This window comes from Trichomycterus rosablanca, chromosome 23 (assembly GCF_030014385.1).
Source record: "Trichomycterus rosablanca isolate fTriRos1 chromosome 23, fTriRos1.hap1, whole genome shotgun sequence".
Lineage (NCBI taxonomy): Eukaryota > Metazoa > Chordata > Actinopteri > Siluriformes > Trichomycteridae > Trichomycterus > Trichomycterus rosablanca.
The window spans coordinates 10,051,934-10,067,266 of NC_086010.1; the positions used below are offsets into that span (position 1 = coordinate 10,051,934).

The following is a 15,333-nucleotide window of genomic DNA, read 5'->3' on the forward strand; positions in this document are numbered from 1 at the left end:
ATATAGGCCTATAGAGTAAGTACTGAATATAGTATATAAAGTAAATATTGTGCACAGTATATAGTATTAAGTATTGTTTATAAAGTAAGCAGTAAGTTAAGTCCTGTATAGTAAGTACTGAGTACAGAATAAGAATTTATAGTATATAAAGTAAACAGTAAGTATAGACCTATATAACAGGTACTGAGCACAGAGTAAGTATTTATAGTATATAAAATAAACACTAGGTATAGGTATATATAGTAGGTGCTGAGTACATAGTAAGTATGTATAGTTTATAAAGTAAGCAGTAAGTATAGGCCTATAGACTAAGTACTGAGCAGAGTAAGTATTTATAGTATATAAAGTAAACAGTAAGTATAGGCCTATAGAGTAAGTATTGAATACAGTACATAAAGTAAAGTATTTATAGTATATAATGTAAGCAGTAAGTATAGGCCTATAGAGTTGGCATTCAGTACAGTATATAAGTATTGAGTGGGTATTCAGTACAATATCTAAGTACTGAGTACACTAACAAATTTCTGTAGTTTTTACAGTATTACTACTGTAAAATGATAAAATTCTTACTGTAGAACCTGTACACAGCATTTTACTGTAGATCTGCAAAGGATCATGGTCAAGATTCAGTGGTGGGCGAATTCTACAGTAAGCATATTTCTGCTGTGAATCACAATATGGTAAGTTTAAGCGGGATTTTTCTTTTTCTGTCAGTTTAAACAATAATCCGTCTTTGGTAATAGTACAGTTTGCATTATATCTAACACAAATATTAGGGTTTTTTTATCACTCAGACAGAAAGACATCTTTATATCATCAGTAACAGGTACAGAAATTAGAATTACTTGATAATAGTCACCTACTCTTTTAAAACGCTATTAAGACAGAAAGCAAGCTAGCTCGCTAAACATAGAACTAATCGGCCAGTTGATAAACAACTAGCTAATGGTCTAGCCAAAAGTGATACACTAGAGAGCCAGCATGCATAACATTACCAAAACAGGTAAGAATTTTAAACAGCACATTTTTAATAGTAGAATGTGTTTATTAATGTAATATCTCTAATGGGAGGTTAGGAATTAACAAAACTGTCAAAGTCTCCAGTCTTGTATATAAATTTCTACAGCAGTAACAGTAATTCCTTGTTTTATCTTTACAGTGCAGGAAAGAAAACTTTAGCCCAAGATGTGGATTCTAGCAAATGTAAAACAAAGCACTTACACATTTTTATAGTTTTGTTCAGAACAGCAGTGTTTACAAAAATATGAATTTATTTATTTAATTATCTATGTATTTTCAAAAACATGTTTTAAAATGTTGAAATTCAATAAATGATTTTTTGTTACAAAGTGTCTTAATTTTTACAATGTATAGTTATTTTTCGAATATTATTTTGGTGTTAAATGCTGTAATGCCTTTAAAGTTGTCTGATATTTGCTGTAATTAAAAGACTGCATTACTGTGATAACAATTACAGTAAAGTGATTACTGCTGTAATAGGTTACAGTAATGTGAAATTACTGTAATAAGAGCTACAGTACTGTGATTATTACTGTAATAAATATTACAGTACTTTATAGTTACTGTAATTAAATTTGCAGTATGTGTACTGTAAAATTTATTACAGCAACTTACCGGCTAATTGCTGCCAGCAAGTTATTGTACATTTCAGTCTCCTTTTTACAGTGTAGGTATTGAGTACAGTATTGAGTAAGTTTTCATAGTGCATAAAGTACGCAGTATAGGCCTAGTTGGTATTGAGTACAGTATATAAGTATTGTGTGGGTATTAAGTACAGTATATAGGTATTGAGTACAGTATAAAGTAAGTATTTATAGTTTGTTTGTTTGTTTATTAGGATTTTAACGTCATGTTTTACACTTTTGGTTACATTCATGACAGGAACGGTAGTTACTCATTACACAAGGTTTATCAATTCACAAGTTTTATATCAAGCACAGTCTTGGACAATTTAGTATCTTCAATTCACCTCACTTGCATGTCTTTGGACTGTGGGAGGAAACCGGAGCACCCGGAGTAAACCCACACAGACACGGGGAGACCACCGTGTGCAAACCACACAGAAAGGACCCGGACCGCCCCACCTGGGGTTCGAACCCAGGGCCTTCTTGCTGTGAGGCGACAGTGCTACCCACTAAGCCACCGTGTCACCCCAAGTATTTATAGTACATAATGTAAGCAGTAAGTATAGGCCTATAGAGTTGGTATTAAGTACAGTACATAAGTGAGTGGGTATTCAGTACAATATCTAAGTACTGAGTAGGTATTGAGTACAGTAGGCTATTAGAGTAAGTTTTCATAGTACATAAAGTACGCAGTATAGGCCTAGTTGGTATTGAGTACAGTATATAAGTATTGTGTGGGTATTAAGTACAGTATATAAGTATTGTGTGGGTATTAAGTACAGTATATAAGTATTGTGTGGGTTTTGAGTAAGTATATAAGTACTGAGTACAGTATATAAGTATTGAGTAGGTATAAAGTACAGTATATAAAGTAATCAGCGTTTATAAAGTGATCAGTAAGGTTTATTATGGCAGTATATGAACGGAGCGCATGTCGGCTGAAATGGAAGTGAATGTGATGTTTACGATACGTGCTTTGTTTTGTTTGACCGGTCCTGCTTGTGTTGTGTCAGCACTTCACAATGGCTTTTCGTTTACATATAACAACTAATGACCTCCAGCAGATACGATCTGTCCTGGGAGCGAGTATAACTAATGCACCAAGTCAACTTACTTCTGACTATCAGCTAAACACGCCGCAAAATAGCGCTGAGTCGCACAGACTGTCAGAGATGCCCAACTGTCAGGTGTGATTATTATTACCTGCGTTAGGATTTTTTCTTTAAAAAGTGCAAACATCAGGAACATTCTCAGATGATGAGTGAAGATAATGATTTGTACACCAGTGACCGGTTTTGAACAGCAGGAACAGTCAGTTGCATATGCGCGCAATTGTGGGTTTTTTTTTAATGGTCGCGATTGATCTGGACAGTAATTGTGGGCAGTTGAATGGTAAAGGTGTGCGCCATTAGTGCAGGTCAGTGCTACGGATCAGCTAAAGCGAAAGTACGAAGGGTTTGTCTTTAGGAGAGCTGAGGTGAACAAGTGTGACGGCCTTGCCTCCCTCTTTTACATAGTCTTCACACATCAGCAGTTCTACCTGAGACCATAATAGCCACCTCCTTATCCTAAAGCGCAGCTCTGTGATCGCACCTGCGCCAGAACGCAGCACAGCGACCTGGATCTACCACATGTAGTCAGAACACAGAGGAGCACTTTATCCAGCTCGGACGGAACCACACTGGGTTTATATATGATTTATTTTGTTTGATATACATACTGCTTTAATACACGTAATAACACGCACTGCTGTTGGAGGACATGGTTCTGAGCTGAACATCCCCGGTTAAGAACAGACACACACACAGGCGAACTTTTACCATCCTTCTAACAGAGTTCTTACCATGTCTAAATCTTCGGATCAGTTTGACAACTCGGACTGCGTGTGTTCTTTCGGTATGAAGCTAACGTGGGACATCAACGATCCAAAACTTCCACAGGTAAACATTTTTCATTCTTCATTCAAAGTATGTTGCACACAATTAACCCAGTTCAAACAATCAGGGTACAATATGTAAAGCTCCTGAGAAAATTGCTGTTTAATTTGTTAATACATAAAATAAAAATAATAATAAAGAAATACATATATAACAATAAAGTACTTAGATTTTTAATGCATAGGGTTTCATATGTTTTATGTGTATAGTTTGTAATTTCTGAATGCACCGTTTTTGCTGGTGATGCATTAAAACGTTCATAATAGAATATTATTTAATATTGCTAAATAGTTGTTCAAATCTAACAAGATAGATAAGTTTTATTTAGCTAGATATTTTAAAGATAATTGAATTTGTCTTGTTAGATTAAACATTCTACTAAGTGGCCATAATTCAGTAACACATCTGGTCAATTATGGGTGTTTTCGGCCAAATTTTACCACAGTCGTTTATTATTCATTATAATTTAAGTAAATAAAATAATAATTCAAAATAAATCTATTTTTGTTCAAACAAATATCAGTTTCATCACCCAGGAAAGGTTAATCATGTACAGTAATGGTAAAACCATTTTTATCTCATGACCATTTTTTTATGAAACAATGAAACAATAATTATCTACTTGCACATCCTGAAATCATGCAGTTAAAAGAAAAGTCCATGCTCAGTTTAGCAACCTCAGACCAAAGATTAATATCAAGTATGACATGATATACATGAGAATATGTCTAGTAATTGTTTAGAAATTAGACCTATGATGCTCTGACATAAAACAGCTGATAGGGCTATAATTTACTCTCAATGCTTAATCCAAACAATCTGTTTTGTACCTTAATCTGATTTTTTTTTATTAAAGAACATCTGCATTAAAACAGCTTTTGGGAGTCAATTCTTAAACACGAAAGAAAATCTAAACAAAAAATAAATAAATAAAAATAAATTAAATGTAATGCTAATAATAGTATCGTAAATTAATTTATGGGTTTATTTACGTAGGAATTATTAAAAGAATTGTCTTCAATGTAAAACAATTTACAGGGAAATTAAGGGAGTATGTTGCTAAATAAGAAACAAATTTATATCAAAGACAATGAACAGTTAAGCAGACAACACTGGGTTATTTACAAGTTGGAAATAAACTGACCTAAAACAGTATTGGTTAATAATATAATAAAATGAGAAGTGATAGCAGAGTGTGTAAAACACATAAATCACTTATGTACATTTACTTAGGACTTACCTGAACAAATTTTAATTTTATTATTTAATACACAATACATAAAATATTTGAACATAATTTTAAGACAAATAAAATTCGTTTTTTATAAGATCCATTAAGGTTGCGTTGGTGGCATTAATAGCACTACTGTAATGCAATATATACACTATATAATATTATAGTGCAAATAAAATCGTGTTGAATTGTGTTGACAGGACTCGAAGCAGTACGACGTGTTTCAGGAGTGGACGGACGGTTATGTGCGCTACATCTACAGCGCAGAGGATAAAAATGCGCAGCGCCACTTGAGCGGTTGGGCCATGCGCAACACCAACAACCACAACTGCCAGATACTAAAAAAATCCTGCCTGGGGGTCGTGGTTTGCTCCAGAAACTGCACCATGACTGACGGTACCAAACTCCAACTGCGACCCGCAATCTGCGACAAAGCGCGTCAGAAGCAGCAGAGTAAGTTATAACACGATATGAAGTCAATTCATATTCATGTACAGAGCTGATGGATTTTCTGGATTATATTATTACTGTAAGGTCGTAAGAAAAGCCTCGATTCACACAAGGTGTCCGAACTTTAAAGAAGAGGGGAAACAGGGTTGATTGGCACAATTTACGCACTTGGTTGTATCACAAGTATTCCATTTGATAGGAAAATCCAGTTGGCAGCCAACTAAAATGTAATAATTTATAATTATAATATTATAAATATGATAATAATTAGCCCTAGTAATAAATAATTATGTTAAATGAAGTGGAATATAAACTGCAGGACTGTGCCTGGCATTTACCTACGTCTGCCAACCAGACCCAACATTAAACATTAAAATGCCATATAAAAAATAAATAAATACCATAAACACTAAATAACATGCAAATAACTGTTCTATTGTGTAACGTATAATAACATAACGAACATCTAAACATTTCTTAAATGTTCTTAAAAATAATAACATTAATTATTTATAATTAATTCCTTTTTAGACTGAATGAACAACTTGTTTTTTTTGTTTGTTTATCACTAAAGGTTTAGTGTTAGGTTTTGTCATATTATTAATAATTTTTAGCAACAAAAAACATTACTAGCATGTCCCCAAAATGCATATAAGCACCTGTTTATAATATAATATTAAAATTTCAGAACCACTTATACACTGGACACAAGAAAGGAGTACACCATGGACAGGATGCCAACCATAATATAATATAATTAATATAATATAATTAATATAATATAATATAATATAATATAATATAATATAATATAATATAATATAATATAAATATAATATAATATAATATAATATAAAACTGTAATATAAATAAGAGGCCAAAAATATTAAATAAATAATACTATGGGAAAAGATGTCAGTGATTTTAAACAGCATATTTAATAATTAATGCACTGGGCCTAGTGCATTAACTATCAAATATCATACTTCACGTTAACCACCTCGAGTTAATTATGGCTGGCTTTCAAATCTAACTTGAAACTATATATAACTGATATGATTTAGGTCTATACATTCTGATTAGGGGAGCAATTTTACATTATGTGACTTAGAAAATACTTTGCCAACCAGCCAACCATTAGATTCCATTTACAGACATGTACAGCCTACAGGCCCTGTTCTTATCACCTGAAAGTCTCCAGTCATGTAGATTAAATAGTTTCATTTTAAGTGGCTTCCCTCATTATGACATAAATGCCAAAAATGCCTCTGCAAAACCCACGCAACGCTTCAGTACTTTCAAACCGGTCTGCTTTGCCTTGAAGTGTCTCAGGCCCGTCTTTCGCCAGCATGACCCTCTCTGCTTTCCTACACATAAACACAGATTTCAGTGTTAAACAAAGCAGGTCCACGTTTATCCACAGAAGGTTGTTAGAGGATAGTTAAATTGCATTAGACTCAGTCATGATGATAAATAAAATGCCAATGTATGAATATGCTAAGTAATGTTTAGTGGGGTAAATAAATCTACAATAAATATGCAAAATGTATAATATGCTAAACATTCCAAGTCTCATTTACAATGGTAAATTGTCAATATGCTGGTAAATAAATCGCTGCTCTTTAATTGAATAAGGTTTTATTATAATTATATTTACATTGTTTTCTATTTAATTCAGTTCCATTATATTTACATACATATTATAATAAAGTATTATTTTATTTAATGTTTGCACTTGAAGTAATAACAGTTGTTTACTATTATTATTTTTAAATGTACTGATTCTAGTATTATTTTTTTTGTCTTATAGAAAAGCTCTGTCCAAACTGTAGCACAGCTCTGGAGTTGGTTCCATGTCGAGGCCACAGTGGATATCCAGTCACCAATTTCTGGAGAGTGGATGGGAAGGCCATATTCTTCCAGGTGTGTGTTTGTATATTTTGGAGATTGTAACAAGATTCAAAATGATGTCCTGTGTTCACACTTAGCCAGGGCTTATGCAAAACAAACACACCTTAAGTAGTTTGCACTTTGTGGATTTGTGTACTTTGTGTCACTTTAAATATTCAAATAGGCCTTCACGCAAAGTGAATTATGCAGGAGCCTTTAGACCTTTTAAAATTTACAAGACAAAATCAACTACACATGGCTGAGACGTTAGGCCTATCGAAAGGAAGTTTGTTAGAAGCAGTTTACACAAATACATGGGTTCACTTTATGGAAATGGTCGTTTGACCTAAGGATACATTTATGGCGTTTGTGCATATTTATGTTGATTCTTGAATATTCTCAGATAAATGATACACATTTCTGTCTATAGGCTAAAGGAGTTCATGATCATCCACGACCTGAAAGCAAGTCAGAAACTGAAGCGAGGAGAAGCGCTGTGAAGAGAAGAATGGCTTCACCTCATTTCTCCCAAAAAAGGAGGCTCATAGAACCTGAGGTAAGAAACACACACGTGCACACGCACACACCAGATGGATATGTGTTTTTTTATATAATTAAAATTGAAATGTAAATATATTTAAAGATGTTTGAAATTCTACTCTGTGTTTGCATTACAAATTAACATGTGACCTGTGCTAAATGGCGAACATTCAAATGTGTCAAATAAGAACTTTGAAATAATGCTTTAATTTGATAAATAAGTATATATATTCAATTTACATATCAATAATAAAGCTTAAACATATAAAACAAAGAGTTACAAAAGAACATTACATAGGTACAAGTTCTTTAGATATAACACTTTTTATTACATATAAGTGTACAATGGTCAAGAGCAAGTCAAGTCAATGGTCAAGTCTTACCCAATGTTATAGTTTAGATTTTTATAAACCCACTTGACTGTTATATATACTTTTGTCCTACAAACACTAAGTTTAGAATTTTTTAACTCATTCATGTATTAATTTATTTATCTTCAGTGTGTCTGGCACCAACAACAGGGCACCTACATCCTATCGCATGGCACTGCACCTTCACCCAGGTGCAATTCAGAGTAGCTTATGTACACACTAAATGTAGAAGGATGAACAGAGTTATAGTAATCACAAAAATGTGGTCACAGAAAGTAATGTAAGGAATTTGAATGTTCAAACCCATGTCTCCAAGTCCCTGGTGCTGTGAGACACTCACACACCCTCCTGTGGTTTATTTAGTTGCTAACTAAGTGGGTAGCACTGTCGCCTCACAGCAAGAAGGTCCTGGGTTCGATCCCCAGGTGGGGGCGGTCCGGGTCCTTTCTGTGTGGAGTTTGAATGTTCTCCCCGTGTCTGCGTGGGTTTCCCCCGGGTGCTCTGGTTTCCTCCCACTGTCCAAAAACATGTGGCCAGGCTAATTGGAGACACTGAATTGTCCTATAGGTACCTAGCTGCTAGGATGCATAAACCAGTGCATTGTAGTGCCCCAAGCCCGGATAAATAGGGACTGTGCCAAATTAATAATGTGGATTACATAATCAAAATAATCATTAATATAATTAATTAATTAATAATAAATGAGTAAATAAATGTTCATTCTATGTGTAATTGAATGAAGTAAAATAGTTAAAGTTTATAAAAATGATATGAATGAAATGTAGCCTACATTAAGGTATACCGGACTATAAATTATAAATTGTCCTAACCAGCAGCAAATAAAGCTTATTTGTATTATTTCAGTTATATGGATGGCTTAAGATATGCTCCATCACATCTTACTATTTTAAACTAAAAACCAATTTAAATTTGAAGTAAATTATAGCTCAAAATACTTAAAAGGCTTTTATTCAAACGTAAAATAAAAAAAATCTAATACTGTTTAATACTAAAAATCTAAAACTAAAAACCTTTAGATTTTATAGTCTACTTGGCTTAATTTAACTCGGACTTTTTGTCTTTTCTGCTCTGTTATGCTATTCAGCCACCATCAACAAAATCATTACATAAATATTTACACAAAACACGCACTTGAAATGCTGGTTTTGATGTGTGTATATATATATATATATATATATATATATATATATATATATATATATATATATACTGTATATACACACACACACAGATATATATATATACTGTATATATATATACTATATATACTATCTATATACTATATATATACTCACTACTACTCTACTCACACTCATACCACGACTCTATACTATACTACTACTATTACTAAGGCCCATATATACTGTGTATGTATGTGTGAGTGTGTGTGTGAGTGAGTGTGCTTATCTCCAAAGCGCCTTTGTCTGAATCCAATGCAAGCAATTTGTTATGGTAATTGGATATAAATTGGAATTGTTTTCCTCATCATGTTTGGGGCCTCTAAACAGAAACAGGAAAGGATGTTGTCTTGCAATGCACTGTATCTGTTTATAATATTTAGTTTATTCTTAGTAACTTCCTGTGAATCACAGGTTTTTCCAGTAATACAGACCAACATAACACATTCTCACACTTAAGCTCCATTCACACTTGGACATTTACCAGGTATAAATCAGCAATTATGTGTGAAAGCACCTTAGAGCTGAATTGCAAAGCAAACTAACAAAATTAGCAAACATGTCATGTCAAATTAGTCTTAAAGAGGAAAAATGTCTGTAATAATTGTCTGAAATGTCCAAAATGATTAAGAAATGAAATAGCTGTCTGTAGTCAGGAGTCTGTAGTGAGTAATCACCTATGTGTAAATCAGCAGTGAATCACTGCACTGATAATGTACTGTAAAGCAAAACAGAAATGCACCTGATATGAATCAAATGCATTTTTAACCCTAACCTCACCAGATTTATTGAATTAGGGATTGTTTTTAGTCAACCCATGTGTACCCAGTGGTTAAAGTCCTGGACTATTGTTTCAAGCCCCATCACTACACTACCAATGCAAAAGCATTTGGCAATAATTAGAAGCAAATTTTCATTGGTTATAAGAAATGATATGAAATGTGTTTGAATAAAAACAAGGTTAATTGCAGTAAAATGTAAATGTATTTTTTTATGATGACATATCACAGTGACAAAGTGTTTTGTGTCTTAAAGGTTAATGACCTTGACATTGTACTGTAGAGGTCACTTGGGTCACAAGGTTTTGCATTTAAATATATATATATATATATATATACGCCCTATTTTGCAATGTCAAGATGCAAAATAGACAAGCAATGTCTATTTTATTTTAAATGTGATAGGTCTGCTTTACTGCATTAATTTATTTACAAATATGATCATAATGATCATACGGTCACACCATTTGACATTTTTGGGCTTAAAATAAAGAAAAACACCTAAATGACTTCAGTTTTAATAAATTAAATTAGAAGGCAGTTTGATTTAATATTGTATTATTGTGTATTTTTCTAAGGAGCTCTCATGACCTAATAAGATCTGTTTCTTTTCCCTCCAGACTGGCCGCTACCATGACATGCCTTTCCCCAACATCCACCAGCTTACCATGGAAGCCCCGGACCGCTACAGCATCATCGCGGAGTCCAACTTTCCTATCCAGACACAGCACTACGCTCCGTTCCAGAATGCAGAGCCTTATAAATTTCCCTATGACACACACAGTGCCACAGCCATGACCGACACTGCCAGCCCTTTGCAAAAACCTGCCAACCACCGCCTGTACATGGCACGACCTCCATGCGGATACGACTTTGCAGTGCCGGGCTACCTTGGCTCTACACCCTACCCTACACCACTGTATAAGGACCCCGCCAGCCCTCAGAGTGATCCTGAACTCAGTAAAAGCAGCAACGGTTTGAGCGGGATGCCTCACAGCACCAGCACACTCCCAAACCATGAGCGCACTTATGCAGATAACACCAAGCACCACAGCTGGAAACAGATCCTGGGCAAAGGGCCATACGCAGAGAGAGGGGATTACTCACAACTTTCCGCCAACACCAACCACTATTACAATCCTGAATATCCATGCAGGTATGCAGGACCCGCTCCGACTACTCCGACAGCTCTCCAGACCATCATAACCACCACCACTAAAGTGTCCTACCAGCCCTGCCCCAAGCCATCCGTAGTGAAATACGGTGAGAACATCTATGACGTGAAGGGTCTGTCTAACTGTAACTCTCTCCTCGAGGAGACTTCACCCACCACGTACTCCGACCTGAAAATCCCAGAGGACTCGGGCGTGATAAAAACAGCTCTGTCCTACCAGGACACGCTTCCTGCGAAAATCGAAAGGGCAGAGAACTTTGAGGGCTATCGTTACAGCAGTTACAGCTCGAACAGCTACCCGGAAAGAGTGGCACATCCATACAGGTACGAGAGTGGAGAGTACTAACACGCTGTTCCAGCTCTTATTATCAGGACACAAGACCAGATAAGAAAACCAAAGAATGTTTTACCGATGATATCTAAGTGAGCCAAAGAACACCTGGGAAAAAACCAGTTCTTTTTTGTGTATATATGCATAGCTATTTATGATTAGTATTTGAACTTGTTTTAGTCGAATGACTAGTTGTATGGATATTTAATCGATGTTTTATCACATCTGCTGGACAAAACATTTCAGAATATTATCCAATTACTAAGAGTTGAATAGACATTGAGAGAAAAAAGTGCATTTTGTAGCTGTGTAAATTATAAGTAGAGGTCTGTGAGTTAATATACCTGTTTTGTTTAATAAAATCTCCTTTAAAATTGAATTTACATGAAGCAAAGTTGTTCAGAATGGAAACGCAGTACTGTTCTTGATCTACAATTAAAACAAACATTACAAACTGTGAATTTTACTATACATGACATTTTTTTTGTAATAAGTAAATAACGTCCAAATCACCAATTGGTGCATTGCACATTGTTCAATAATAACTGAATTGCATGACTATCAAAATGCCAAGAACTAAAGGAAAAATATACTTGTTTTTGACTATTTTTCTTAGAAGGCATCTTTGAACCAGAATAATACCATCATTACTAAAGCAGATCTATTGAAACATCCGAAATAAAGGGATTCATTTATCAAACACAAACATACTTATCTCTGTCTTATTTACTATTTATAGTTGGAGTTGGTTTTGTTTGGTATTTGGTAGAGTTTTGACATCTCATTTCATTTTTAAAGACTGGGACATCATATTTAAGCATCATCCTTATGAGACACAGAGACGCAAAAATAAATAGAGGACGTAAATTAATGAAGTAAATTAATAAAAGGTATAAAAGTATTTAACCACTTTTGTATTGTTATTTAAAATTCCTCCAGTGCATATATCCATTTCACCTGTATACACAAAGGCTTTGTCTTTGTTCTTTAAAATGTGAACAGCATAAATAGTATATAAGCATAAACAAAGCTGTTTGAATATGATATGGGGAATAATGTTACCATAATCAGGCACTACATGTACATGTAAACTTGAAATCAATTAATTAAAATAATTTTACGTTCTCCAAAAACCAAATCAAAAAACCTGATTACGTGTAAAACTGTACATTTACATGTAAATACATACATAAATATTAAATATAAATACAAATAAACATAGATATTAAAATGCATATTTGCATGTAATTGTAATTGAAACAGATTGTATTTAGCAGGCAATATTTTTAATTTATTAATATAAATTTGTATTATTTATTACTATTCATTCACCAGTTATTATTATTATACACTCACCAGCTACCTTCAGGTGCACTGTTTGTGTTTATATATATATATATATATATATATATATATATATATATATATATATATATATATATATATATATGTATATATATATATATATATATATATATATATATACACATGTTCCATGGTCCCGTGGAATTGCATTTATTTTAGGCTAATGTAAAACAAATTTAGTTGTTTTTGACACACTGAAAATAACACAAATATAATATAAAAAAAAGGCTGAAATACAAAAAATCAATAATTATTAATTGTAAAAAATACAATAAAATCTGCACTTTAACTTTATTTCTTTATTGTTTCCTTATGCTTCTTAATCATTGAAATGCTTTATCTTGGAATACTGTATTCCGTTCAGTAAAGGCGCATTCACATAAGAATAAACAAAGCGGCATGATAGCTTATGACAATAGCTTTCTATCTCGTTCTTTTAATACATTAAATCATGTGAAACTTTTTTAACGATAAGCGTTTTAGAAAAAAAGCAGATTTTTCCAATTTCTCAGAACCCCGAGCTATAACACAAGTTTAAAAGTGGAGGGAAAAAAAAAGAAGGAAAATTCAGCTAAACACGGATACATGTGGATGCTTTCAGAGTAAATGTTACAGTTATTCCACACAAATGCAGATTCGTCTCATATGCACACTTTGATGTCGTCTTACTGCATGGCTTATGCCACGTGCTGAACAAATTTTTTTAAAAAGCTGAACATGTTGAGTTTAAGATAAATGTTGAGTTTAAGGGTAAGAAAAAAAAAAATATATATATATATATATATATATATATACTGTATATATATATACTGTATATATATATATACTGTATATATATATATACAGAAATTTAACTAGAGCATCAGGTGATATTTATTAATTAATAAAATGGGTCAAATATGTGATATGAATACATTTGCCATGGCAGTGTTGTTGGATCAGATGGACTTGATTTAATTTAATGATTTAATACTGGTTAGAATAAGTGTATGTGTGATAATCACCTCTGTAGTTGGTCTATCATCTTATTAAACAAATGTGTTTGATAACTGGACTGAATTGGACTACAGGCTCTGATATTTAAAGGGGTTAAAAGTTTTTTTTTTTCTACAGAGCCAGCTGATAAATAAATTTGACCATGGCAGCGTTGTTGGATCAGATGGACTGATTTAATAGTGGTCAGATAAAAGTGTCTATATAAAAATAGCCCCTGTGATTGGTCAGTCAAAGTATGTCTTATTAAACAAATGTGACTGATAATTGGGTTGAACTAGACAAGACACAGATATTAGTTATTACATTTAAAGGGGTTAATAGGAGTTTTTTTTTTTTATTTGACCATGGCAGTGTTGCTGGATCAGATGGACTGGTTTAATACTGGTCAGAATAGGTGTGTGATAATCACCCCTGTAGTTGGTCTATCATCTTATTAAACAAATGTGATTGATAACTGAGTTGAATCAGACTAGAAACAGATATTAGTTATTACCTTTAAAGGGGTTAATAGGGGTTCTTTGTTCTACAGAGCCAGTTGGTGTAGGAGAACCCTTATCATTCAAGATCTGTACTTTATAACATGCAACTATATTTTATATTGTGTGATGTGTAACATATGACAAAAATACTTTTATCATTTATAACACATTTTTAATGTTACAATAGAAGCTAAAATTCATCTAACACCTAAGGTCCTGAGGGATTTAACTAAAAAAATCAGGTCTTGTCAGAGATAGCTTTATTTATTTAGCCTAATCCTAGTGGGAAGCGGAGAAAACATCATCTTTTGGAAGATAATGAAGGGCTTTGTAACTGAGCACTTTTAAGGCTTAAGAGAAAGACAGTGACACATTTTACAGGCATGAACAATCAAGCTAAAGATGTTCCTCTGTCAGACGGGATCAAGGATAATCATAGACGGTTAACTGCTTGGTTTGTCAACGCAGTGCTTTTAATCTTCATTTTAAGTCGAGCCTCGAGGCACAAACCTCTTTTGCTCTGGGCCGTGCGTTCGTGTTTGCACAAATAGGAAAACGGTATTGCAGAGAACGCCAGAAGGATAGAGGGGTCGGAAAGAAAGATGGAAAGGATAAATGAGTAAGTGGAAGGCTAAAAAGACAGTGAAAGATTGAGAAATGCCAGTAATACCTGTTGCTGACAAAATCACTTCACACAACCTACACTAAGTACAGAAGACGATGTGCCGCGGCGTCGTGGTGCCACACACACACGCGTAGACATATCTTTTCCTTCAGCTTTCCAACACAAACACACATCCAGTAGAAACATCTTTTAAAATGTGCTGTCATTAGATATATCATATAAATTTTTTTTTTTTACTTTTGACCGATGCTGCACTATACACCTATACCATATAGAAGCACTTTATAGTTCTACAATTACTGACTGTAGCCCAGCTG

General features: G+C 33.7%; 1 protein-coding gene across 1 annotated transcript; it reads left to right on the forward strand.

Annotated features, from left to right (window-relative positions):
* The first annotated feature begins 3,490 nt into the window (after window positions 1-3,490).
* On the forward strand, window positions 3,491-11,566 carry gcm2 (glial cells missing transcription factor 2). The gene is made up of 5 exons (XM_062985975.1): window positions 3,491-3,586; window positions 5,018-5,270; window positions 7,078-7,190; window positions 7,588-7,713; window positions 10,667-11,566. Exons 1-5 carry the CDS (start codon window positions 3,491-3,493, stop codon window positions 11,564-11,566), a joined length of 1,488 nt encoding a protein of 495 aa, XP_062842045.1.
* Window positions 11,567-15,333: the final 3,767 nt, after the last annotated feature.